At 45.6% G+C, this 27922-nt stretch overlaps 3 protein-coding genes across 3 annotated transcripts; 1 reads left to right on the forward strand and 2 right to left on the reverse strand.

Moving 5' to 3' along the window:
• Positions 1-807: 807 nt before the first annotated feature.
• Positions 808-4655, reverse strand: IQCN (IQ motif containing N). The gene is made up of 2 exons (XM_025183207.3): positions 4629-4655; positions 808-2327 (listed from the first exon to the last, which is right to left on the reverse strand). Exon 2 carries the CDS (start codon positions 2263-2265, stop codon positions 847-849), a length of 1419 nt encoding a protein of 472 aa, XP_025038992.2. The 5' UTR covers positions 2266-2327; positions 4629-4655; the 3' UTR covers positions 808-846.
• Positions 4656-9147: 4492 nt separating this feature from the next.
• Positions 9148-12604, reverse strand: THAP1 (THAP domain containing 1). The gene is made up of 3 exons (XM_075931324.2): positions 12383-12604; positions 11395-11596; positions 9148-9732 (listed from the first exon to the last, which is right to left on the reverse strand). Exons 1-3 carry the CDS (start codon positions 12451-12453, stop codon positions 9295-9297), a joined length of 711 nt encoding a protein of 236 aa, XP_075787439.1. The 5' UTR covers positions 12454-12604; the 3' UTR covers positions 9148-9294.
• Positions 12605-12730: 126 nt separating this feature from the next.
• On the forward strand, positions 12731-27656 carry LOC142829786 (transcription factor JunD-like). The gene is given in 3 exon segments (XM_075931323.2): positions 12731-15722; positions 15725-18321; positions 24502-27656. Coding segments are annotated over 2 exon segments (1170 nt in total). The 5' UTR covers positions 12731-15442; the 3' UTR covers positions 16615-18321; positions 24502-27656.
• Positions 27657-27922: the final 266 nt, after the last annotated feature.

Raw genomic sequence — 27922 nt, forward strand, 5'->3', positions numbered from 1 at the left:
GTGGATTTCATAGGAAGTTACAGGGACTGCTGCAGGGAGTAACCAAGTTAGTCTATAAAGTGCTACCAGACCATTTCTTGTTTTTAAAGTGCATCCTGAACAGACTAACAAAACATGTAGATGCCCATTTAAATCAGGATGTTCCTTCCAGTTGTTCTATTGTTTGCCACACACAGTCTATGACATGGCCTGTGCTACGTGATTATGACATTACGAGGAAGACATGCCAAAGCACCAATAACTCAAAATGAGTTGACTTCTTGGTGATCAAAAAACAATGGTAAGGTTGTGTCCAGTAACATTATTTTTCTGTGGAATAGTAAATAAATATACCCCACAATTACATATAAAACCGGACTAATATTTACAAACAGGAATGCCCAAAGCTATGCACCTCGGCTGGGATTTGGAATGAAATTCAAAGGTCTTTGACTGCCTTGTGCAGCGCCGTCCTTACCCATGCGCAGAACATGCAGCTGTGTAGGGCACCCAAAAATTAGGGGCACCACTGGGTCTTAATGTCCACCCATCCCTTCCTAGCCCTGTTCTGTGGTTTTGCTTCCTCCAGAGAGGAGCTAGTTAACTTAAAAGTGGAAAAGCCTGCCAGAGCTATTAGCAGAACAAGAACCTCTGAAAGAGACATTCAAGAGGGAATGAAGCCATTTAACAGTCATTTGCCAATCCTAAGTATATACTCTCAGTTTCTGAATGTACTCTGTTAGTCAACAGGCCCTTAGTTTAAACTTTGCTTTAAAACTAAGATTATAAAATCACCTCTGTAAAAAAATCGTCAGAAAACCCTTTTGGTGTGATTCAAGTACCAGCTTTTATTTCTCTTTACCATTACTAAGGAAGAGTTCTTGGATTACTTTCCTTCTCCACCATGTTTATTTGCACAATGATTTGAGAAGGCCTGGGATCACTGTGATTTTTGACTGTGTAAAGCCCCCGTGTCCCTCTGCTCATGTCTCGGTGGTATCCCTGCACGATGGCATTAGGACTGGACACGCGTATGGAGATGGGGGGTCTGCTAGCAGCTGGCACCCCCTTCACAAGGGTGCATATGTTAATATTTCTAATAGATGGCACGCTACCTTCTGTATTAGTTCCTTTGCTTTCCTTACTAGGTTCCTCCTTTACGGAGGAGTCTTGTTCAGGTTCCCGCACTGGGTCTTTTTGCTTGGGAGCTGAAGACTGAATTTCTGAAACAGCAGATGGCCCTGGTGTCTCACAGCTCTCGGGACTGTTTTTAAAGCCATCAGAAAACCATTGGCTCTCCTCTGCCTTGATCTGAGCTTGCCTTTTCATTTCCCTCAGCTGCTTTCTGGCTTGATACCCCCTCCACGCAGCTTGGATTTGCATTGCGGCCGAACCCATCCCTCGCTGCTGTGTCTTGCTTTCGAAGACATTCAGGGTAGGCAAGCCACTAGGGAACACAAAATCTTTCCTCTTGGTCTTGAGTGAAGACTCTACTTTCGGGAAGACCGCTGTGGGGATAAACAAGGTGCCTTCTCTTTCGGAAGTCTCGTGCTGGCTTCTTTCGCTGTCACTTTGTGAGAGGCTGCCCGATGTATCCGAGTCCCAATCCCACAGATGATAGAACCCCAGAATGACTGGGAATAGCTTCTTCTGGCTTTCTGCTTTCCTTTTCTTTTTCAATTGTAGCCCTTCATCCTTGCCACAGGTGTGAAATCCCAGAGGCAGCTCCTGTCGCGTCCTGTAGCCTCGAAACACCGCCTGGATTTTGGAAGCCGCTTTATTCATCCCATCCATCTCCCTTCGGACCTGATAACCCCGCCAGGCGGACTGAATGATTGTGGCCGACTGGTTTTCTTTTTGGAGTTGCTGTGGTGTTTTTCTCGGTCTGATTCGGTGCTGCCGGGACGGCGCCTTGCTTAGGCATGCAGTGTTGAAATTGAAAAGCCCGGTGTAGCTTAGAAACTCTTGCTTGCACACAGCCTGGCCACTTTTCCGATCTTCACTTCTCCCTGTGGCCAACTGCCTGTGCCCGGCAGCATCTTTACCCGCTGTATTGAAGACTGCGGACCTGTGCATGTGCATTTGTACAGTACACCTGCCGGGCGGAGTTCTGTTCATTCCTTGCCTCGCAGCTGTGTTCGGCGCATTTGCTGCTGTGTGTGGAACACCGTGTCTGTAATGTGAAAACATAACATATTCGCTAGAGATACCCAGAGGCTCAGATTCTTGTGTCTCATGCCTCGTTCCACGATTGGATGTTTTGTTGCCAGTTGGGACTTTTTTCATGGTCTTTTCACAACAAGAAATCCAATTGCTATTATATCTGCTCCATGCCCCCTTGCAACCTGCTGGAATTAGAGGAAGAGAACCATGTTCAGCAACAGACTTAACCCCTACAGAGGAATCTCTCCATTAAGTGCAGTGTGCTCTCCAGTGAGTGTACCAGTAACCACAGCACTTGGGCAAAAGGGCTGCAATAGCCATATATTCTGTGCTCAGCTCCACATGCCTAGCCTTGCTCCAAACTGTTCTGCTTTATGATTGCTACCACCTTCTGTTTCTTTTGCTAATGTTGCAGTCAATGCAGGCTTCCTTCCCTTACTGCTTAGGCTACATCTGCACTGTCGCAGAAAGTCGACTTAAGCTACGCAACTCCAGCTATTTAAATAACATGTTAAAGTCGACAAAACTTAAGTCGACTTACTGCACGTTCTACAACATGGGGAGGCTAGGGGGAGAAACTCTCCTGTCAACTTCTCTTACTCTTCTCATCTTGGGTAGCATAACAGGTTTGACAGAAATATGATCTGTAATCGATCTGGCAGGTCTTCATTAGACCCACTAAATCAACCACAGATGGATCGATCTCAGACTGTTGATCTGGGCTGATGTGTAGCTGCAGCCTTAAAAATAACTTCACCAACAATCTATCTCCTACGTAAGCAAGCAGTGAGCATACCTGAGCCAGAGGTGCGCATCTCAGGTTCATTCAGCATTATGAGCACCTGTGACCAAGGAAGACACATCCTACTGCAGTTCATTGCTTCCAGACCAGCTCCTCCATCTGAAATTTCAGGTTGGAGGGATGTTTTGTACCATCTTCTTCAGTGGTGTGAAATGGATTGGAATGGCAAAAAAAGAAGAGTGATAAAACTCCTCACAGCCACAACTGTGTTTCAATTCTTATTTCTCTTGACTCTTTGCTTCTCTGATTTTTGGGTTCATCGTGCTGGTCAGACTTCCATCCGCTCTCCTATGCCTTCTTTCTGGAGGTGGCAGGTATGAAATCTCAGAGCCATATTCATTTAGTTTGGCTTATTACATTTAACATGCACAGGGATGTTATTTATTCCTAGTGGGGAGTCTTTTAAGATTAGACCTCTTTGAGGGCATGTCTATACTTACCAGAAGATCGGTGCTCCAGAGGTCAATCTTCTGGCATTCAATTTAGTGGGTCTAGTATAGACCTCTACATTGAATGCCGAGGGCAGCTCCCTGCTGGCATCCAGTACGCTTCGCAGAAGGAGGAATAAGGGAACCTGGCAGGAGTGTTTGCTCCTGTCAGCCTTCCACAGCATGGACACCACCAAGGCTCAGCTTAAGGTAAACTGACTCCAACTACGCATTGTGTGTAGCTGGAGTTGGGTGCCTTAAGCCGACCTGCCTGGTCTAGTGTCGACCAGGCCTGAGCATTTCCTGTTAAGCCTCTAACTGATGGAATCTATGGGGCTTTGTGTTTTGAAACACCAAAAAACACATCTCTCTGTGTTAGTCATGTATATGCCATGCCAGCAGGCCCATAGGAGGGCTACCATCAGCTCCAATTGGCTACCATCCGCTCCTTTCAGCAAGTTCTACTGAAATCAATGCAGGCTGCAGATTTAGATGCTTAACTATACATTTCAGAACCTAATTACACCTTCATATGTTTTGGCTATCATTTTTCATACATGAGCTATTCTAATTTGACAGTGCCACAGGTCCCGATTCAGCAAGCGGGGGGAACTCTCCTTGACTTCAATGAACCTACTCACGTGACCGACATAAGGCACAGGCTTAAGTATGTCACAGCTCTACTGGGGAATGCAGGGAATCAGATGAGCCCAGGGAACACAAGGTACGGGGTTAAGAAGGACCAAGGAGGTGCCAGAACTAGAATTAGCCCTACCTCCGTTTCTGACAAAAGTTTTACCGACAAAAGTGCAGTGTAGACATAGCCTCAAACCTTCTCTAATAATCTGCTGCAATGCCCCTCCACGAACACAGCAACAATTTCTAAAGTCATTACCCCAGCCTTATTTCCGAATTTACTTGGGCTGAAGAATGTAACTCCAGACAGTAACTCTCCAGTTACAGGCAATATAACAAGCCCATCCGAAGAAACTTTTCAATCAGCAAATAGATCAGTATTTCGAAACAGGCCTCAAGAATGCTACACCAGGAACCAAGATAAATTCACCCCACAGTTTAACATATGCTCAGTCAAATCATAACAAGTGGATATTTGATATAGAAAATCCTTGAGCATTAAATTCTGGACTCCTGAGCTGGTAAAGTGATGATCATCTATGAATCAATATTATTCTACCAGTATACTTTATTGGATTATTTAAATAAGTGTTTAAAATTATAACTTGGTTTTATTTTACCAGTAGTCTGTTTGGACACAACTCACCGGAGACTGGAACGCGGGTACAGAAAACTGAGCTCTCATTATGACATCATCCTCTACTATGATGTAGACAGTCGGAGCAAAAACATGGTTCCAAGCCCTTGGTTCAGGAAAATGAGCATGGTTAGATTCATTTCAAGTGATGCTGTTACCCTCATCTTTTCTTTCTTAAAAGTCTTATTCTACACCACTCTGACAAGAGAGGCAGAGAGGAGCACTGAGGGTGGAGTTTACAATAGCTTTCAAGGTGGAAACCTGCACCCACTGAAGTCAATGGGAGTTTTGCTATTGATTTCAATGGCAGCAGGATTTCACCTTTGGTGTTGGCTTAACGCAGCTTCCCTGGAAGTCGATGTTGAAAATTCCACTTTGAGTGTTCTCAGCCATCTTTGGTTCCCAATGAGAAGTGAGAGTTCTCTGGACATGACAAGATCCAGCTCTTAATTTGTCACATTATAAGAAAAGCAGGACTCAAGTAAGGTACAATTTTACTCTAGGGGGAATTTTGCATCACTGCACGGGTGCAGAATTCATGTTCCCCATAGATTTCTTTGTTTCCCTGGAGAAAAATGTATTCTGATGATGTGGGTAAGGTGGGAAACTCAAATCAAAGTACATCAACTCCAGCTATGTACTTGATGTAGCTAGAGTTGCGTATCTTGATTTGACCTTCCCCTTTAGAGTAGACCTGTCCTCGTTCTCCTTCTGTCTAATAAGCATCCAGCTAGCTGACCAAGACTGCATATTTTACAGCACCTGCTCTAAATCTATGACCAGAAAAGCAGCTAAGTGCAATGCCTTAAATAATCTGATGGTGATACAAGTTTGTCAGGTCTCTGAGCAGCTGATAGGACTGTGTGCTAGGTCTTTGTTTTCCCAGCAGCAAGTCAACACCACGGGCAGAAGCTGCATTTTCTAGCTTTGTTGTTCTTTTCTTTTCACTTGTGTGTGTTTGCTCTGTTTTCTAGGAAATGGGAGCAGATTTTAACTGTGGCAGCTCCAGGCCATCTCAACTAATTGGTCCTCTTTTCCCCAAACTGACAGTCATTGTCCATCCAAGAGACTGTCAAACAAGAGAGGAGGAGAGGAAGTTTCTTTTTCAAAACTCTCTCCAGCTGAAAGGGATAAGGGAATAGTTACAGTGGAAGCCATAATACTTTACATTTCGAATGCTTTAATTGTTTTTCCCTCTTTCCTGTATCTTTAATAAAAGGCTAAAAGTTGTTTAGTGATGTTTGCCACTGTGCTAAGCAGGTTGAGGTCTGTGTATACCAAACCCCAGATCTTGTTTAAAACAGTTGAATGTTGGACAGTTTCAGGGTCACATTAGCACCTCTGACTGTGGCCATATGTTCTAACCAATTAATACAATATTCCCTCACCTTCATAGAATATTGGCTACGGAGGTAGGAATTCCTCTTTAAGCCACTGTATACTCAAGTCATAGAGATCCTTATATTACTGCACAGAGATATAAAATGAAGTGGGAATTAGGCATATCATAGGGAATCCTGCATTAAACTAGAACCTCCTACACTGGCAAAAGGAAAATTAAGGACAGTAGGAAGAGTTTTTTGTTTAAAGGGGGAGACACTTCAAGAAGAGCACTGAAGTCAATTCTAAAAAGAAAGCTTTATAAAGTGATATATGATGCCAGATCCTGGGCATTTAGTTTTCCACTCATTTCTGCCTATTTTAACACCTCGTAACTTCCCTGAATTGTTTTCTTCTTAAAGGCTTTGTGTTGCAACTACACATATTGGAGCAGAAATCACTCGTTTCATTTGCAACCAGATAAACACCACTATTAAAGCCTTCTCCCAGAGCGTACATTCCCACACTTGTTTCAGCCCCAAACATTTTTCAGGAGGGGCTGATGCTGGTACTACGTGCATACAGGAGACCTGCGGCCAGCAAAAACAGGAAGTCATGCAGGCGGTTATTTACAGCAGACCGTGTGAACAGTATGTGCATTCCACTGAAGGCCCTTTTAAAGGAACTTTTCCAGTTTGTTTTACTGGGATTCTCTCTCTCTCTTTTTTTCCTCTCTTTTTTTTTTAAAGGTAAGAGATGCTTGGAAAACTAGGCCATATGTTGACTGGTTTTCCCTCAAGGTCCAGTAGTAGATAGCCTCAACCGTTTCTTCCCATAATGCATTGACTGCAGCACACAAGTACCCTGGTGATGGAGATTCTACTGGGACAAGAATCTCCTCTAGCTGGATGAGCTATGGTTCGAATGTTAGGTTTTACTAAAAGTCTTGCCAGCCGCATCAAGGCTGCATGGTAAAGTTAGAGCTGCGAGAAGCCACTGGAAAGAAAAATGCTTCCTCGTGACAAGCTGCCTCTCCTGCCTGTTGCCATCAGAAAACCCATTGTGATAGGAAAGGAAGTGAAAGCTTTGCCTCTGTGCTGGACAAAATCCATGAAGCAGCATAAACAGAGGACTAGCAGCCATTGCATTCTGGATCCAAAAATCAGAATACTTATTTTGGCCCCAAATCAGCAAGGCTCATACATGTTTAAGGTCAAGCATGTGCTTGAGTGCTTTGATTTGGGGGGTTAAAGAGCAGGAATCAGTACATTCTTGAAAAAGAAACAAGAATAAGCTGATGTCCTGTACCCCATGTACTGGTGGTACTATACCCCATGTCACCATACATAGGATCAGTATGTGAACATTAACAATTATTTAAAAGTGACTGTGCTTTTGTGTTAACCATTTTTTAACCTAAATATTTCCCAGTCTATTTCAAGTGCATAAGGGTAAGAGCAACAGAACAAGAGTACTGCTTTGCACATTTGTTTTATATTTTCCGATGATACTTTTCCTGCTTCTGAAACCACAAAAACATCCCTTATAAAACTATTAAAACGACAATAGGCGGGTGTGGCATAGAATAGAAGTACTCCAAAGCTAAACCACAGTTTGTTTGCTGGAAAGGACACTAAATGTGCACAACTGAGTTGAGACCTTAAACTGCATTTGACAAAAGTACTCTCGGATTCCTATGTACAGGACCACTACCAACACTAACGAAAGCAGATACAGAGTGGTTGATGCCACAGTATCAAACTTTCTAAATACCATTCCTTGTTTTGAAATGCCACGCTCAAAAGAGCGGAGCTAAGTGAAAAATGAGACACATACTTTTAAAAACCCATCTTGAACTAGAATTGCTAATCAGAGCTAGAATTCACACTGCATAGATATGGACACAGAAAACCACTCTACCACCTTCTAATAGATTTGAGCCATGGTGCAGGGGGGGGGGGGGGGGGGGGGGGGTTATTTCACTTGTACTGATGAAATCAAGGTCAGCACCAGCTGCTTCACATTATAAACTAGCGATGATAAAGAACCTAAATAGTGTGATTTCCAGGTCTTATTAGACATATACAAAATTTAAAACCTTTGTCAAAGTCCACCCGCCACCCCCAATCCTGATTCTGCACAGATTTTGAAAGTTACAGCCGACTGCAACAATTGCCATGAGTGCTCCGCACCCATGAAAAAAAATCAAGCCATTTATTTGCTGCCAGGTGTTAGGCACCTGTGTGAGAAAGTTTTGGTCACAATCTGTCTCAGATTACCCATTTTTAAAAAGGAGATAATACTTAGCCCCATGCTCCCCTCTGTTTTAGGCCATATGAGAGCAAAGCACTGGTCGGATCCCACAAGAGGAAAGAGAGACATGGTATAGTCCCACCTTCCACAAAGCGCTCCTGCTCCTCTGCACCTGCTCCGTGCATCAGAGACTGGCTTATCAGAGGATCATTAGTTTGTTAGAAAGTTATTCCATTTTGCAATACACACAGAATAGAAGACAGATGGGGTTTTCAAAAGTTCCCCAGCTCCCACTGAAGTCTATGAAAATGGGAGCACAGATAGGCAGAAGCAACATGCTTTTGAAAAATCTTCCCCCGCAATGGTCTTCACTCTCAGCTAAGATGCTCTTCAGCCACCCAACCCCAAGCAGCCATTGCAAAAATCTGTTACACATTTTCAACATAATTAACTTGCACCCTCCCAACCCTTCAAAAACATGGCAGATTTTAAAAAACAAATGCAGATTCTAATTGTGAGCCATGTGTGTAAAACATTCTTTCACTTTATTAAAACTTGGATGGAAGAAATAGATTTTCATTGGTAAATGTCAGTAAATATCAATTTTGCATAAGCCAATGGAAAACACATCAGTTCCATCAATAATCAAAATTACTACTTGAGAATGTATTAATTAATTCACACAAAAAACCTCTGTATATTTTGACATGTAATATTGACACTTTGTGTTTGAACAATTATAAAAGTTTACTACTGACCGCCATAATTTTATCTGCCCCCCCTATAATTTTGCACAACTGTAAAAATTTAAGTTATCCATTAAACTTCAACATTATTTTCCATCAAAATTACAAAAAAGGGTCAATTCTGCCAAACCTAATGAAAGATGTTGAAAACTTCTATGACAATGAACAAACTGTGGCCTACTGAGTATTTTATAGCATCTTTATTATTTTTAGAAATTTTTTTTTTTTTTTAATACACACAATTAGAGAGCATTACTTTTGAAACCGAACTTCCGCGTTAGTCTGAAAAGGCTATTTGACACTGCCCCTTTAAAATTAAGGTCCATGTTTTTATGCTGGTACTTCTACGATTTCAAAATAATCATTAGGTAGAATCACATAGCCTTTCCCTGCCACTATGTCTTTTTCCTTCTGAAACTGAACGATCTCTCGCAGCTTTTCAATCTGTCTTTCCTGACGTCTGCATCGCTGCTGCGCTGTCTTCAGCTTTTTTCGCAGTTTTTCAACTTGTTCCTCCAGCTGCTGAATTCTCTTTCTTTGATGTACTGTATCCTCTACAGTATAGTTGTGATCACAGAAAACGGCAAGATTACTAGGGGTCTGGAGAGGAGGCATTAATAATCCAACACTTGGATCTACAAATCTTGCATCTATTTGAGACGCAGGAAAGGAAGATGGTGGTGGAGCAGGTGGTAGCAAAGGAGGTGGTGGTGGAGGGGGTGGTGGTACTGCAGACAGATCTTCAGGTTGCTCTGTAAATTCTTCAGTCTACAAACAGCAAGAGAAAAAGTACATTTTAATCTGTTTTGGGAATAGGCCATCTAATCACCAGATTGTAGTCTGTAAACAACAATAAGCATATCCATTACTAGCAAAAACAGCTAAGAACTTCTTCATTAAAGTTTTCTGAGAACCATCCAAAATGATTCCAAGAACTCTCTCTCAGGTGTTAACAACTCAATTAGATATCCCATCATACATGTATAGGTGGAATTATTTTTCCAATGTACATCTCTGTGCACACAGCAGTATTGCATTTTGTCTCCCATTTTGCTGCCCAGTTTTTGGAGATCCCTATGTAACACTTTGCAGCCAGCTTTGAACATAACTATTTTGCAGAAATATTTTGCATTTGCAAATGTTGTCATTTCACCATTCAGTCCCTTTTCTAGATCATGAATGAATATGCTGAACAGCACAGCTCTTTGACGGAACCTCTCTCTGTTGCAAAGATGGACCATTTATTTCTACTCTTTATTTCTTATCTTTTAGCCAGTTATTGATCCGTAACAGACCTGTTATTCCAGGACTAGTTCATTTCCTTAAAATCCTTTAGTCAGGCATCTTGCCAAAGGCTTTCGGAAAATTCAAATACACTAAACCACCCAAGTCGTCCTTTCACAGATGCTTGTTGACCCCCTCAAACAATTCTAATAGATTGAAGCATAACTTTCCTTTACAAAAGCCATGTTGACTCTTCCCCAACAAATCATGTTTATCTATGCACTTGGTAATTCTGTTCTTTACTATGATTTCTACCAGTTTGCCTGGTAGCGAAGGTAGGCTGAACAGCCTTTACTTGTCAGGATTGCCTCCGGAGCCTGTTTTAACTATCCTCCAGTCATCTGGTACATAGGCTTTTTCAGCAGTTACATACTATAGTTAGTAGTTCTGCATTTCTTTTCTGAATTCCTTCAGACATTCTGAGTAAGTGTAATTTGGCCCTGCTGACATATTACTGTTACATGTATCAATTTGTTCTAAAATTCCACAATGATGCATGAATGGGACAATACTTCAGATATATCACCCAAAAAGGACATCTACATGAGCTGTATCTCACCTACACCTGTCGTTTTGCATATATAGGTTGAACCTCCCTGGTCCAGCAACATCCATGGTCTGGCAGGACCATGGATGTTGCTGGACCAGAGGGCCTTGATGGCTGGGGCCCACTGAGAGTCCAGCAACCAGGAACTTGGCAGCTGGCAGCAGAGCTGGGCTGGCAGGGTCAGGAAGGGAGCCCAGCTGGGAGGCTGGCAACCCCATGGGAGAGCCGAGGCCAAGAGGCTGGAATTGATCTCCCCTGGTCTGGCAAACTCCCTTGTTCGGGACCAGTCAGGTACACAAACACTGTTAGCAAAACTACCCTATCCTGGAAGACCATCTTGGTTACAACAATCTCATGGCCCACTGAGATGCAGGAGGGTCACTCATTGGGCCTACTCACTAACCTAGTTGGCCGCTCTCTCCTCTAGCCCCTTCAAAGTTGTCCTGCTCTCTGTTTAATATGCAAAAACACAAAGGGGCAGACAAAATCCAGATCTCCTTAACACGGTTCTTCTCCCTTCTCTGTATTAAAAAAATGCATATATTGCAGTATTTGAGTAACAAAAATTAAAGTATTATAAGAAAAAGTTTTCATGTTACCTTTATCTTCTCACTGGGTTCAGTGTAACAAAATATCGTGGGCACAGCATTTTCCTTCAGTAGCTTGTTATTGCACTCTCTTTTAAAGCAATCGGGAGTGAAGTGCTCTGAACAAATACTGCTATACTTTGTTGGCTTGAAATTTTTTCTTTTAACAGCAGCTTCCCATTTCTTGCAGAGGTCAGGTCTGGTGAGAGGAAACCTGCAAACGAAATGGACTTTCAGCGCCACTGAACCGCTTTCTAAGGAAAAGCGACAGCACTGTAGGCATACAAAAGGCACGGGTGCAGCACTCAGGGTTGGTCGGCATGGCGGGGCCAAGGAGCCCGGTGCTAGCTGCTGTACAAACAGGGATCAGAGAGGCAGCCTGCTGGTCCTGCGACATTCAGCGCCCTGGCTGGGTTTGCAAGCGGATACATCTACGGCAGGCATAGGGGCGCAATGGGGGGGCGCAGGGGGCCAGTGTCCGCAGGCAGGCCAGGGTTTTGCGCGGTTCGGGGGAACTGACAAGCAGGTGCTGCCGTCGGGCTGGCCAAGGCACAAGTGGCCAGGAGGCCTGGACAGGGAGCGGGCGGACTCGGAGGGGCATGGTCACTGCCAGGCCGGCTCATGGGCTTTGCCAGGCGCACACCGAGCCCAGCAGGCAGCTGAAGCCAGGCCTGGGGGCTGATAGGCCAGCCCTGCCCCTCATTGGCCCGCGGGCCGGACAACAGGCCCGGGCAACCGGCCCGCGGGCCGGACCAGGCTCGCAGGAGGGGGCGGGGCAGCCTCCCAGCGGCCCCTCCCTCCTGCCTTTCCCCCGCCCGACGGGTCCCACGTGCCCACGCAGCCCCGCCCCCTTATGGGTGCGCGCGTGCCGCCCCGCAGCCGGTGCGCACGCGCTCTGGGCTGCTCGCCAGTGACAGTTACTCCCCCGCCCCCCCCCGGGGGCCCTTCCCGCCGAGGCGCGCTCCCGCCCCGCGCAGGCGCGCTCCGGCCCTGTCCTCACTTGTGGAAGGAGATAGGCTTCTCTTTGTCGTATCGGTTCCGGCAGCGGTAGGCGGAGCAGGACTGCACCATTCTCCCCCGGCGGCGGCCGCCTGCCCTGCTCCGGAGCACGCCGGGGCCGAGTGCAAGGACTCGGGCGACCGCCAGTTACCGCCCGACCCCCATCCCTTTTCTATTAGCCCCTAGGAGCAGAAAGGGGACACGGCCTCTCCCGACTTCAAGATGGCGGTGCCAGCTTCAGGTGAACTCTCGCGATACCAGTGCCTCGCTCGCCTCCATTGGCCGTTCCCCTCCGCGGGGGTGGAACCTTTTCGCGCAGCCCACCAATAGGCGCCGAGGCTCCGCGTGTGGCGCGGGGCCCCATTCGCCCAGCTTCCGCCTTCTCCTTTGCCCCGCCTCCCTTCGCTCACACATCTGGATAGCAGAGTCCCTGTGCTTCCAGCGTGCGCCAGCAGGCGGTGTCCAGACTGCTTCATTGCTGCGGAGTCTCGCTCCATTGCCTTTGACCAGAAATTCTGCCCCTTCCCCTGCAGCTACTAGGGCTGCTCTCTGCCCTGGGTGAGGTGGGAAAGATCAGGCAGGCCAGGGCTCCTTCTTGCCCAGGGAGGGGCAGCCTAGGCTCCTGACCCGGCTGCATGAGCGGCCCTCCTTCAGCTGAGTGCGCTGCAGATTTGTTGTAATCCACCTGGTCTCCCAAGATAGGGGAGATTTTGGTAACTGCACTTGTCTACCTAGAATTTGTGGGGTGTGCCAAGTGGACTCTAGCAGCACTTTGATTGGATGCAGTGGGTGTGCAGGGCTTTCACAGTCAGTGCATGCAACTGCGCACACCTCGCTTCACCTACCCATGCATAAAAAAAACGTAAATGCATAGTCTGTAAGTCTAAACCTTAACGACTAACAAAACATGTCGATTGTATCATGAGCTTTCATGGGCTCACTTCTTCAGATGACTGGAGTATTGAAAGTCCAGATCCAAGAATAAATAAGGGAGGGGGAGGAGGGGGAAAAAGGGGAGAAAAAAGACAGTGAATACCTGTGCATGTCATTTTAGTAATACATAGGAGCAGGGGGACAACTTATGCCCACAGAAAACAGCTGAATCTGGCAATCTTGCCATGGGCAACAGTAAAATTTGTTGTGGGCCACACACAGAACCCCATTGGGCCACAGGTTACCCACCACTGTTCCTGTCTTTCAGTTCCTCCTCCCCCCCCCCCACCCACCCACCCACCCACACTTTTTCAGGACTGAACAGTGGGAGGAGAGGTACAGCAGCATAGTCAAACACTCCAGAGATGTGTGGTAATGTAAGCCATGTGGCTACGGAGACGCTCAACCAGCCAGCCTCCTCTAGGCCAAAAGCAATGAACTATGCCAAGAAGCCCAATGACTAGAGGAAATGTGATGGGAAGCAAGGAAGGAGGGATTTCTGGTGGTAGGGGTCGGTGGATCATAGGGAAATAAAGAATTGGTATATTAATTAGAGATGTAAAGCATTGCCTAACTAGCCTGCTTACAAGGAAAACTGGTTAACCTGCACCCCGCCTGGCCGGGAGCAGCCCTCTATCCATGGCTGGGCCCACCATGCCCTGCCATGGATGGGGAGCTGCTCCAATGCCCCCCACCCTCCCAGTCACAGGTCAGTTAATTAAACATGTAGTTTAACTTGGTTAACATTTTTAATGGAATCTTACATCCCTAATATTAAATGGGTGGGTCACAAAGACTTGAGGTTCATTCATTCAGCCAGCTAAGGATGGTAAACAGTGGCTCACAAGGAGCTATCAACAGTTTGGTCAGGGCCACATCAGTCCCCCTGACCCAAGGAATTTTAAATAGAGATTGTAAATAATGGTAACTCCCCTCCCCATCCTAGTAACTGAGGACACCGTTTTCCTACAGCTCAAAAGTACCTACTTCCCCACTAAACACAACCTTGAACACACATTTAGCATTTTCTGCTATATTTTGTTGTACCCTGAGTATAGTAAAGAATTCATCGGTCAGTTGCATACAATATACACACTGGCTAAGGCTAGGTATTCTGCACCGCCTTAGCCTGTTTCACTGTACACTTTACCTGATCTGCTAGGGGAGTGCAGCTGCACTGCACTGCCTCATTCCCTATAAACTTTCCAAAATGCCCTTTGCAAGGTTAGTGGAAATCTGAGAGGCTGTGTTGAGACACAACAAAGCAGGTAATTAAAGTCGGTGTGAGGGCAACAGGCAGAGTTATGGTGGCAGATGAAAATTTTAATCTGGCACGTCCTGATGTTTCAGCGCTTAATTATGCAACCTGCGCGTTTCCTTGGCGTACTCTCTGCAAAGAAAGTCAGATGGGGGCGATTATTTCAGCCCTACGGTCCCCCGCCACTGGCCGTGGGTCGGTCTGTTCCTTGGGTTTCTCCTTGGGACTCTAGAGGGATGCAGACGGGCTCAGAGGCAGGCTACGGAGTTTGGAAAGGTGCGCGTTACAGGCAGGGACTCACGCCCCAGCCTGTGCGGGGCGCGAAGGCGATGGGGCGCGACCCCACCCCAGCCCGCACACAGTCTCCGCTCGCGGCAAGGGGCAGCGCTCTGACCCAGCCCCTTTTCCCAGCTGGCGTCGCTGTGCAGCCCGCAGCGAGGGAGCGTGGGCGGGCGTGTGGGCAGCTGCCAGCGCGGAGCCGTGTGCGCTCCCATGCCCAGGCGGGAGGGAGAGCGCGCCGCGGCCGGCGGAGGGGCGGGGAGAGCGGGCGCGAAGGCGGCGCTGCCGCTGGGAGGGGGTTTGACATCAGTTCCCCTGTAGGAGTTTCGGTAAATGCCACAAGCCGAAGGCGCGGAGCCCTGGGCGGCGGAGGAGGCTGCCGCTGCCCCCGGGGGGAGCCGACCCGCCTGCCAGGGGTGAGCCCGGCCCCCGCCACCTCCATCGCGGACCCCCGGGCGCAGGGCTGCGGCGGGCGGAGGGCCCCCCAGACGCCCCCGGCGAGCGCACGCTCCCGCAGCCCCCGCGGGGGCTCCCCTTGCTCCCGCTGCGGCCGGAGGCGGGGCGGGCCCCCTGGCCGGGCGGGCGGGCAGGATGAGCGGCGGCCGCAGCGGCCGGGCGGCGGTGAAGATGGAGGCCCCGTTCTACCCCGAGGAGGGGCTGGAGCTGCTGCCCGACTTCGTCCCGCTGCCCGGCTTCGGCGGCCCCGGACAGGAGGCGGCGGGGCACAAGCTGCTGCTCGGGGCCGGTAAGAAGCGGGAGCTGGCGGGCCCCTTGGCGCTGCCGGGCTCCTTCCCGCTCCGGCCGCCCGGCGGCAGCGCCCGCAGCCCCGCCGCGCTCAGGCTCAGCCCCGCCGCGGCGCCCCCGGGCTCGGCCGCGGGGGAGGAGCCGGCGGCAGGGGCGGCCCGGAAGCGGCTCTGCTGGCGGCCGGGTCCTCGGCGGAGCTGCCGCTGCTGAAGCTGCCGCCCGCGGCGGACCTAGAGCAGCTGCTGATCCAGGGCGGCCCGGGCCTGGGCCCCGCCAGCCCCTGCGCCGCCCCGCCGGCGCCGCCCCCCGCGGCCGGGCCCTTCCTCTACCGGCAGCCGGTGACGCAGGAGCAGGAGGGCTTCGCCGACGGCTTCGTCAAGGCCCTGGCCGACCTGCACAAGCAGAACCAGCTGCTGGCGGCGCCGCTCTCCCCGGCGCCCTGCGGCCCGGCCCGCCCGCCCAGCGACCCGCCCGCCGTCTACACCAACCTCGGCAGCTTCAACCCGGCCGGGCCGCTCAGCCCGGCGGGCTCCTACTCGGCCGCCCCGCCGCCCGGCCTGCCCTTCTCGCCCGCCCCGCCGCCGGGGCTGGGCCGCCTGCCCGTGCCCGGCGCCGCCAGGGCCCTGGAGGAGCCGCAGACTGTGCCCGAGGCGGCCCCGCCGGGCGAGGCCGGCAGCGGCGCCCCGACGCCGCCCTCGCTGTCGCCGCTGGACGCCGAGAGCCAGGAGCGGCTGAAGGCCGAGCGCAAGCGGCTGCGCAACCGCATCGCGGCCTCCAAGTGCCGGCGGCGCAAGCTGGAGCGCATCGCGCGGCTGGAGGAGAAGGTGAAGGCGCTCAAGGGGCAGAACGCCGAGCTGGCCGCCACCGCCAGCCTGCTGCGCGCCCAGGTCAGCCAGCTGCAGGGCCGCGTGCGCAGCCACCTCTCCAGCGGCTGCCACATCAGCGCCGCCGCCGGGCCGCCCGCCGCGCCGCCCGAGGGCCCGCCCGAGCCCGCCGCGCCGCAGACCAGCGCCTGCTGAAGCCCGCCCGCCTTCCCCGAGGTGCCTGGGAGGATGCGAGACTGACGGGCTCCCCATAGCTGCTGGAAGGGAGGCGAGGGGGAGCCACGCTGCGCGCCACGCCGGCTGAGCGCGGCTAGTTCCCAGGCAAGGGGCTGGTGTGCGCGCCCTGCAGCTTTCCCAGGACTGAAAGAATCGCTGTTTACACAAAGAGTCCACTTTATTTCCCTGCTAGAGGCGTTCTTTCTAACCCCCCTGGAGCGGGGCTTGATTCAGAGTTGTCTATTCCCAGCTTGAAAAAGCTCAAATTCTACATTTTTTTTTAAAAAAAAAAGTGTGTGTCTGTGTGTGTGTGTATAAAACAAAATGTGGCAGTGTATTTCTTTCTTAGCAGTGAAAGGAATTTTTTAAGATTGTATTGCTGCAGAGCAGCTTTTCATTTGCAGCTGATAGGGAAGCCCTGCAAGTAAAGCACTTGAATGGGCCTAGTTTTAAATCTAGCCTTCGCTGAGAGAGATTCTGCCACACAACTTAGGTTAGAAGGAATCCTATTTAATGACAGGTTCAGCTGTAAGAAAATACTCTTATCATAAGCTCCATATTATTTCTTGTGCCAGTGCAAACATGGGGCATTGATAAATATATTTATTTATTGAAACTTGAAACTTTTGGATGTCACCTAAACCTTATTTTTATAGCACATGCATACTAGTGGGAGAAATTAGCTTGACAGAAAAGCTGCATTTATGCCTTTTCTTTTACTGTGTACATTCCAGTTCTGCTTGCTCTTTATTGGGTTCAGTAACAATTCAGTGCTGTCCAAAAAAGGGCTCAGAAGATTAGGGTTTTTTTAGCTCTGTTATTATGGTAACTCCATTGCATTATGTTTGACTAAATCATAGAAACATAATGGAGAGCTAGATTTATTTTTTCAGAAGAAATATGTAAATAATATTTTCTTGTTCTATTTTATTCTACAGACATTTTTCTAGTTGTCTAGGGAGGGGAAGGGTCAAAAGTCAGAATATGAAATGTATTTCTGGATGGAAAGAGTCCAGTGTGATTTATTTATTTTTGCTTAGATTTTACTTCTAAGGAGTAGAAAAGGAATGGTTTCCTCTGTTTAGACTTAATTCTTGCTATTTTTGGGATGTTCTGGATAAATAGCAAAGACCATGTTATGAGCAGTTTTGCTTTTTTTACTACAATTTGCATGTTTTGAACAGTTCTGCAAATCAAGGTTTATTAAGTCCTGTGGCTTGATACAATTACATTTTGACTTAAGCATAAACTCCGAAGGTCCACTCAACGAGAAACCCTGTCTGGACTAAGGCCCTGATCCTGGATCTGCCCATACTCAGCACAAGCAGATCCACTTGTAGGATGGGGCCCAGCATTGTCTTTGAAAAATCACCACTTAAGTGATTTGGGTACGTATATTCTATTTTCAAAAGTGATAGGCATTTAGAACCCTAACTCTCATTAAAAGTCAGTTGACTTTAAATGAGGCTCTAGGACTTTGAAGATTTTTTGCATCCACCGAGACTTGTATCTGCTTTCTTCACACTCATTCCCGATATTGGCTGTTCAAGCGAAAATTTCTTCATACCGTTTTTCATCACTTCTAATCCGTCTTGCACTGTTTTCCAGACTGTTCCTCTAATCTCTCATGGTCACTGTGCCTGTGTGCTACTGTTTTGCATTTCTCATCAACAAATTTGTTTTCAGGTGCGTTGACACTTTCTTTAGATCTAGAATACAAATGTGTTATTTTGCGCTAAAGTCAGTAATATTTACTGCCCATGTCCTTACTTAAGTTTGGAATGTTGTTGTATCTAGGTGCTAGAGGAAGGTGGTGGTGATTCACTAGATATTCTAATTTAGTGTTGAATCCAACATCTCTTGGTTGGATTGGTGGGTAGGAATTCCTATTCGATCCTGCTTTTTTTTGGATAGGGAGTGGGAGCTATCGGCAACTGATCTACAGCGGAAAACTGTTCCGCTGTTAGTAATTTGTGGTTCCTTTATTAGAAGAGCTGTTTAATTCATTCCCCTCAATGTGTAGCGACAACTTCTAGTTTCATAAGCTGGCCTAACACATCAGCATGGTTGTTACATGGTTCCATAATGGGTTTTGTTCCTCTACTTTTGGATAGAAACTGTCTGGCTTAGGTGCAGAATTCAAACACCACTGATATTCTGAGAGCATGTCTTCACTACGGCCTGGATCGAAGGGCTGTGATCGATCAAGCGGGGGTCGAATTATCCATCTAGCATAGAAGCGATAAATAAACCACCGAGGGCTTTCCTCTCAACTCTGGCACACCACCAACATGAGACGTGTAAGCAGAATTGACAGGAGAGCATCTGTCAACTTACCCATGGTAAAGATACCATAGCAAGCAGACCTCTGAGTACATCAACTTCAGCTACTTTATTCACGTATCTGAAGTTGCGTAACTTAGGTCAAGGATGAGGCCTATGGATGAGGCCAGATAAATGTGCGGTTTAGGGAATTAGATGCTCATTTTGTCCCAGTTCTATTTCCCCTTCTTTTTTTTAGGAAAAGAGTAAAAAGACTAAGTGAATTGTGATGTTGGTAAATAAGTACCTGGCATTCTTCTCTCATAATCCAGTCCTCAGCTAATGTCCCTCTACGTTATTGGGATGCACTGTTGTTTTGGAGGATCTGTCTGCCAGAAGAGGCATAAAGGCAGCGTTTTGACTATGGCCTGGGCTGCACTTAACATTTAGGTGACATAGCTATGGCTCTTGTGGGAGTGAAAAATCCACACTTGTGAACTCTGTAATTATACCAACTTAACTTCTGGTACAGACACAGCTGCTAGGTTGATGGACAAACAGTTCTATTAACCTAGCTACCATCTCTCAGGGAAGTAGAGTTCCTAGAGAATGCCAGGGAAAACCCATTTCAGGACAGTACTGTATCTAGACTACAGCATTATGTCCACACAGCTTCAGGGCTGTAGCTATGGCACACTGTAGTCCCCATAGTGTAGACATAGTCTGTTGCACTAAAGATCCTATGCCATTTTTCCAAGAGTATGGGATGGCTTTTCAAGGCACAAATATTGAGTTAAACCTTGAGCAATTCTACATACCTAAAATTCCTACTCCGTTTGCAGTTTTGTGGTTTTTTTCCTTCCTATTCCTAAAGTTGTGACAACATTTTTTTTCTTGACAGTTATTTTTAAAGTTTCTGTAACTTCCTTTGCTCTTTCTTCAGAAGAAAACAAGGAGTCCTGTTGTAATTTCAAGTGACACATGACACAGCCGCGTCCGCGCTCCTCCCGCCCCCTCCCCTCCCCGTTTCTTCAGGGAATTTTATCAGGGTCTGCTGACTTGGTCATCTGTTTTGTTCTACTTTTTTCACCATCTTTGTTTATCCCTGTAACTACCGTCTCTAGAAGTTTCACTTTATTTCACAGGGTTTTCTGATTTTCTTTCTTTTATCATTGAAGCCAAGTGCACATTTGACAACTCAGTTTATGCCATAACATTGCCATTGCCAAGTATTGTTAGTTGGTTAAATAGTAATATGACCAACACAATTACCTGACTGTTACATACTCTCATCCTTGGTGATCAGATGATGTTATCAGCATTGAGTGCAGAGACCAGATAGGCTTTTCAGGTTTACAGAATCTAGCAGGAATCCTCTCTTTTAAAAACATGTAGAAAGAACAACATGAGCAAAGGAAAGTCAAGTCTTGACTGGGCGGCTTTCAGTGCATGTGAAGATAATCCTACAAGTACTGACTGTAATGCAGCCTTAGGTACAATTACAATAAGTCCTAACTCTGTGATACTAATTACATGACAGCTACTTCTGTGATACACCAAAGAAACCTCTTACATCTTCTCTGAACTATAGTATTTCAGCAATCTTTGTTCCAATTGCCTCTTAGAAGAAAGTTGCCAATGAAATAAGAGTTTATGGCAAGTCTCAATGATCAGAGTGAAAATGTTGCATTTAGTAGGAAAGCTATATTTTGTTTTGGAGGACAGTGTGTGTTAAACTCCTAAGCAATCTTCTGCCACTCAGGTTCTTGCTATCATGCCAGGCAGCTCTGCTGTGAAATGACATGCATCCTGTTTGTGCCACTCAACTTATCAAGCAAAGAAACGAAAGATGATGGCAGGAACGTAATTTTCTTTTGCACTGTGGGACCTTGCATGGCAAGTGCTGGTTACCCAGGTTTCAGAAAACAGGAGGGGAAAAGAGTGCAAGAGAGATCCTGTGTGCTAATGGGACACAGATCCAAAAAGATTTAACTTAAACTTTTACACTTTGGATGTCTTCCAAAACCGCTTTAGATTGACCTTTTAGCTCCTCTGGTCCCTGTTTGACAGGGCTGCTTGCTGGACACTCTTTCTAAGCTGCTTCTGAAGTTTGCATACAAAAAGAGAGGCCTAAAATTTAACTCTCCTGATAGGTTGAAACATCTTATGCAAGCAGAGGGTGAGGGTGTGTGCCAAGGAATCAAAATCCACATTGCTACTGAGAATTGGCATACTGAAACCTTTGGAAGCAACCCAAGCTGGTGGCACTAGCTATGTCCTTTGAAAATGGACCTGTGAACTAAGTCAGTGGTCCTGAACCAGAGGTGGGCATACGCTGGTGATAAACAGAGGTCTTCCATGTGGTACTCAACTCATCTAGCTGGAGGTTGAAAGACAGGTATAGGATTGTTGCAAGATCGGCCCCCTTAAAGGTAAGACACATGCTCACCAATAAAAAACGGGTTCAAATATCACACTATAATATATACACATTTATATTCCAGTTGATTTTATAATTATATAGTAACAGTGAGAAAGTTATCCATTTTTCAGTAACTGCTGTGATACTCTTGAATTTGTATGTTTGGTTTTGTGAACAACTCGTTTGAGTTGAAACTTGGGGGCACACAAGACAAATCAGACTTCTGAAAGGGAGGGGTACAGTAGTCTGGAAAACTTGAAAGTCACTTCATCAAAGTGTTGACAAAAACAAATACTATGAATGCAAAAAATACTTACTTTTGTCTCCAGCCATAATTAATTCTAAAGTCATGCAGTTTCTTGTGCCATATCTGTGCCTTTAAGTATTATCCTTTCAGCTCAGATGTCATTTATCAGTGCCAGAGTAGCTAACAAATCTGATTAAAGCATGCAAATATCTGAGCGTTCAAAGCAAGAACTAAATATTTTATCTAATCTGCCGATCCCGGAATACAAATTTAAAGGAACTGCAGCTCCTTCAAATGTAATGAACATGACAGCAAAGTATGTAGCAAAACTCACAAAACATACCATATTCCAGCAATCCAAACAAACCACCCCCATACTCCAGCAATCAAATAATAAAATGTAAGCTATTTAAAATTATGCTAAATCTTGCTGAGATTGCAGGACCACTTTTAAAAATTCTGCCAAACAGCATTTCTTCCAAGAGGCAGTTCAGAACTGATGCTACAGAAAGATGGTTATTTTTAAATGCCATTTACCATTGCTACATTTTGAGCATTAGAGTCCATGGCTGTATGTGCTGAATACCAAATGGAAGATCACTGTAAACAATGGCTGTTGTGAATTAGCACTAAAGTCATTGTCTCCCAGTGTTTGGTTTTTTTTAAATACAATGAAAAAAATACATATTCACAATGTGCATAGCTGTGAATTCAATCAACTATTTCTACCAATAGTGCACATTGTTGCCTATGGAAAGCTGCTAATAAAAAACAATTAGTACATAATGGCTACTGTAGATATGCTTTGGCATTATAGTTCACTGTAGTTCTGATAAAACGCGGTAAGGCTATGTCTGCAAGGTTTTTTGGCCAAAAAAAACTTGATGAGGGACTCATTAGCATGAGTTGCAACTTCATTAGCATATTTTCTGCCGTTTCCTTTTTGCACAAAAACCCCGTTTTGTGCAAGATCCTTATGCCTCTCCGGGACAGGCATAAGGATCTTGCACAAATGGGTTTTTTGCGCAGAGAGGAAACGTTCACACTGCTTCTTTTTGTGCCAAAGCCCCTTGAGCAAAAAGAAAGGGCAGAAACTATGCTAATGATGTCGCAGTTAAGAAGTCCTTCATTAGTGCATTTTTTGCCGAAAAAACTCGTAGTGTAGATGTAGCCTAAAAGATAAATTTACACAGACAGCAGTTCACTTTGCACAGGTAGGGTAAGTATTTGTACTCTGATACCTGCTTGAATGACTGGCTCCCTAAAGCAAAAAAAACCCTCTAGTATTTAAGATTTTGTGTCTAGAGTTCTTGAGGATCTTGCACACCCTTCTCTTATCTGAGCGTAATTAAGTGAAATTATATAAACTTCATTAAATTTCTCAACATCACTGAGATAGGTACTGTTCTGTGTTCTGCCTCTCAAATGAAGAAAGCTGAAATATGTTAAAGGCCAGAAATTTTTAGTAGAGTTCATCTCTGCATCAAAATGGAATGGTCCAATTTTTCACACATTTGACAACCAACAGTTGAAACTTTCAGAATTATGTGGAATCTCCATCTCCACCTCTTACGCCCTTCCCCCCAAAAATCACTTTTAGCCTTGAGGCCCAGCCAGCATGGGCAAAATACAGTCTTGAACCAGGGATAATTTTTGTATACATCATACTGTAAAGTCAGGTTATCTTTCCATGCTATAGGGCTAGGAATAGAAGTTTATCTGTGGAAAGAGGAGATGCCCGAATAGGGAACACAGCGCTTCTGTCTTTACCTAAAAGTCACAATCTTAAGGTTCAATATTTGGCTTTTGCAGGACAAAGTAGATTTCATGATTGTTACTGAGCCCCGTAGAGTAAGTTTAAGGAGGATGGCTTTACAAGTATTGGTTGAACCTTTCTAGTCTGGCACCCTCTGGACCTGACTGGTGCCAAACCAGAGAATTTGCTGGACCATGGGAGGTCAATACTGTCTAGCACCATTACTAATGCTTCCCCTGCTTACTGGGCTCTTAGAAGACACTTAGGCTGTGTCCAGACTCAGGGGTTTTTTCGGGAAAAGTAGCCTTTTTCCGAAAAAACTTCACCTGCGTCTAGACTGCAGCCGCGTTCTTTCGAAATTAAATCGAAAGAACGCGGCTTTTCTTTTGACGGCGGTAAACCTCATTTCACGAGGAAGAACGCCTTCTTTCGAAAGTGCTTCTTTCGAAAGAAGGCATTCTTGAATGTAAATAGGGCTTCTTCGAAAGACAGCATCCAGACTCACTGGATGCTTTCTTTCGAAAAAGCGGCTTGCTCTTTCGAAAGTTCCGCGTGCAGTCTAGACGCTTTCTTTCGAAAGAGGCTCTTTCGAAAGTATCTTTTGAAAGAGGCTTGCAGTCTAGACATAGCCTTAGGGGTAAATAGAGCTAAATCACAACCCAGAACACTGAGCCAGATCTGGTGGCTATAAACAAACTATGGGACCCCAGGAAACTTGGCCACACTCATAAGTGGACATCTGGCTAACTAAAATCATGCCTGGCCGTGGACTCTCTAAGCCAGAGAGTGCTGGACTAGAGAGGTTCAACCAGTAAAGGGATTTGAGAGTCCAGGTTTTAAAAAAAAATCTTCAGTTTTCTGTAAGAAAAACTATATAAGAAGGTGATGGTGTGGCATATAGTAGATACTTACTGGCTCTTGGAATAGCTTACTTAATTCACTCTCTTAATAGTTCAGGTTTTATTAGCATGATTCTATCTTTCCCCATCACACAGGGCACTCTGCAAAAAGAACTGAAAACTGAGTAGACTCAAATACGAGGTTCTAGATTTCACTGTTAAACTTTTCCTTTTTAATATCCATCACCAGCAGAAGATTCTCTAAAATGATGGGGAGGTAATGTCTGTGGTAGGTTTGTTTAACACTATCATAGTCGTTATTTTATTCCCACTATTCTAGAGCCAAGATTACATCATCTCTTGACCTCAAGCAAGCGGGACCTCTGTCTTACCTGGACTCTGCAAGATTGCATCTGTTCAGTCCCCTCAAACACTCCTGGTGCATTAGAGCACTACTAACTCAGAACATTTTGTTCTAGTTCCTGACTCATAACTAATACAGCACCCAGGAGTCCTTGGAGGCTGCTTGTGGTAAGCAGTATGGTACTCTGTATTCCAGTATGTTGGGAATATATTAATGATATATTAATAATATTGATGTGATGTGCTATTTTGAAATATCATTTTGGGGAAGGAAACCATCTGCAAAAAATAGCCACGAAATAATCTTTGACTCGTCTTTCTGTCTTTTCTCTGGCACACTTGACAATCAATTTTAGTGAACGTTTTCTGTATTGGGTGCAAATACAAAAATATTTAGTCAGGAGCTTGTGTTGCTCATTTAAATGTTTACCAAACTTCCCTGGAAAGTCTGCCCTTCCTAGCCTTGTGACTGGTAATTTCACAGTCTATTTATTTATAGCCGTGGTAACCACCACACAAATGAAATCAAGTGAGATTTCTGAGTTTGGATAGAACCAGCTGAAGCAGAACTCTTTGATCTGCAGTTAAGAGAAATATGTAGTAAGGACAAACTCCAAAAGGGTGTACTCTCCTGACTTAATTTAAAAAAATAGCAAATCTCCAGTTGAAGATTGGCTAGAGAAAAACAAGTTTTTCCTCGTCCCTTGGGTGTTCCTGTGTATTTAAAAGATTTGAAGTATCTGGCTTTATTAATGCCACCACCCATTGAAAAATCATCTCTAGGGAACTACTGACTTGCAAATAGTGGGTATTATGAAGACCTGTTTAGGGTAGTTCTGGCATATGAAGAACCAGTTTGAGCTGTCTTTCTCGTCCTTAATATTATATTGATGAAGTGATCGAGTTTCACATGTGCTGCTTAAGAATAGGCAGGTTTGCATGATGTGATGAGAGGAAATCGAAGGGTTATAGTCAACTGAAATTCTGTGCCTTCCCTGACTAAATTGAGAAACAGGCCCAGCAGTCGGGCAGGGAGAAGTCATTCCCTCCTAGGCAGTTGTAGGGTTCGTGTGAGGACGAAGAGCTTAAGCGATGGAGCCTCCTCAAGTGTAGCTGCATCGCAACTGTATGTGTTGGGTCTAAGCATTTCCGCTGCTCCAGCTTTCTGAAGTCTGCCTCTCTCAGCCTGCAGTCGCTTCCCATTCAGGCTCACCTGAACTCTCACCAGTTTGGAGTGCGAGCGCTCTCACTTCTGCTGGTTTGGGAGCCGGGTGAGGAACAGAAGGAGGAAGGAACCAGCTGCTGCTGGACAAGCTCTGGTTCGTGGGCGGGGTGTCAGTTGCCGTGCTCACTCTGAAATGTCTTCCTGGGCTGAAAAAGCTACCTGCGTTAGAATGGGAACATCCCTGCTGTCAACCTGAGAGTCACACTGCTGCTGCTGAGCTGGCTGGAGTCTGACTCTGTCCAGAAGGGAACAGGTTTGGGCAGGCACATGCCAGAAATACTGATGTATTTTGGAAAGGCAAAGTGGAGGAAGGTATTTTGGGTTGCGTGTGGCTCCCTAAGCCTACTTCAGTGACCCAGCCGTTACGGGTTAGGTGCTATGGAAGTGATAGGCTGGATAGAGCCCTGAAAGTTCTTTATCGTATGGGGGAAAAAATCTATCGTTAGCCTCAACAGAGCTTCAAGTTGAAAAGTTTAACTGCTACTTGAGTCCATTCCAAGGCACAGTATCACTTTACCTACAAGCAAAAGGGGATCAAAGCATTCCCTCTGGATAGCCACTAGCAGCCCCGCCACCACAGTGCTGTTCAAAAGCAAAAGGGTACACAAAAATCAGTGGTGTAGAACCTAGAATCCCAAACTATGTTCTTCCATGTAGCTGGACCATTGGAATCCATGCATTCAAACCCAAACGTTAAGAAAAGTAGTTCGTACACCTAAGCAACGCATCCCAGATTTCACTTTGAAGCTGCTTTGTTCAGCCATCCATGGATGGTGGTGGATTTTCCCCCCAGTTATTCTAAGCTGTATTTTTTGTACCTCCGTACTTGTCTTGTTAAATTCACTAATTGAGAACCTCCATGCAAGAAGGGATTTTGAAATGTGAACAGTTATGTTTTGGAGTTGGTTGAATGAGAAATTTGAGATTTTTTTCCCCCTAAAAATAACTAATTTGTTTGGATTCAATAACACTTCAGGGTTTCTGCTTCTGGTGGAGTTTTGGAATTTGTGTGTGTAAATTTCTATTCTGCTAGTGTATCTTAAGCAGAACTAACCAATTTGGTTGCATTCTGACTGCAAATTCTCTATTTTCGTTAGAACACACTACCCAAGCTAATTTTTGACAGATTGGCTTTCAAACATGGTAAACTAAACTACAGGGCTTAATAAAAATGCAACTGGGGATTATATCGGTTTTTTTTTATAATGCTGTTCCAGATTATGTAATATTAGAATGAAAATAATTAGTCAAAGTGGAAAATATTGGTTGATAAATTGCACTTGATTAAATGTAAAACAGTTTTTATTTAGTTATGTGTAGGAGATACTGTACATTTTATAATTGACTTGAGTGGTAAATCCATGTTTACAAGTATACTCCTGGTTCCTACTGAGTGATGGTAGCCAGTAGTTTTTTTAAAGAAACTGGAGATTAAAACATACTGCAATCAGTAAAATAGAGGTCTCAAGCCTGCTACCATTGACAGCACTGGGAGCCTTGTTAGGGACTCAAACAGGATCAAGTTTGGATTTTGGTCTGTTTTACATGCTTAAGACAGAAAGGCGACTTGCCTTTTGCTCTATTTTTGTGCACCTGTGTGTCATATAATAAATTAGAAATATACTGATCAGTTTGTAATACTAGCGCCTCTCTAGAGATTGCAGTTTGTTGGGAATATTTTTTAATGGAGGGCTAGACATTTTGGAATGTAATTTTCATCCGTGTGCTGGAATTGTTTACATGCAAAGAGATTACATATTTAATTTTTGTAATCTGCCATGTGCAATTTTGTACATGCATTTTAAACTAAAAGAAGCTTATAAGGAAGATACGGTCTGTAGAGGACTTGGCCATGAGTATTATTTCTTTGATACAAATCTGAAAAAAATAAAATTTCTTTATATTCATCTTTGTGCTGTGTTTTGAAAATTTGGAAACTTCATTTCAATTCCACTTTCAGCTTAACTAAAACACATTTGCCGCTGCCTACATAGTCTGCATTCCTAACATTGAAGCCTAGCTGATTGCTTGTCTTAAATGTTACACATCTGCTAGGTACTTGCTAATTCTTCTGTCTTCCAGTGCTAGCCACGTTGCTCTTCTTCTCTTAGCATTCCAAGTTAGAGGTGGAAAAAGTAATCTATAAAAATGTTCAAAGAAGCAGAGTTCCCCA

Source organism: Pelodiscus sinensis, chromosome 6 (assembly GCF_052426305.1).
Source record: "Pelodiscus sinensis isolate ZL-2025 chromosome 6, ASM5242630v1, whole genome shotgun sequence".
In the NCBI taxonomy this organism is placed as follows: Eukaryota; Metazoa; Chordata; order Testudines; family Trionychidae; genus Pelodiscus; species Pelodiscus sinensis.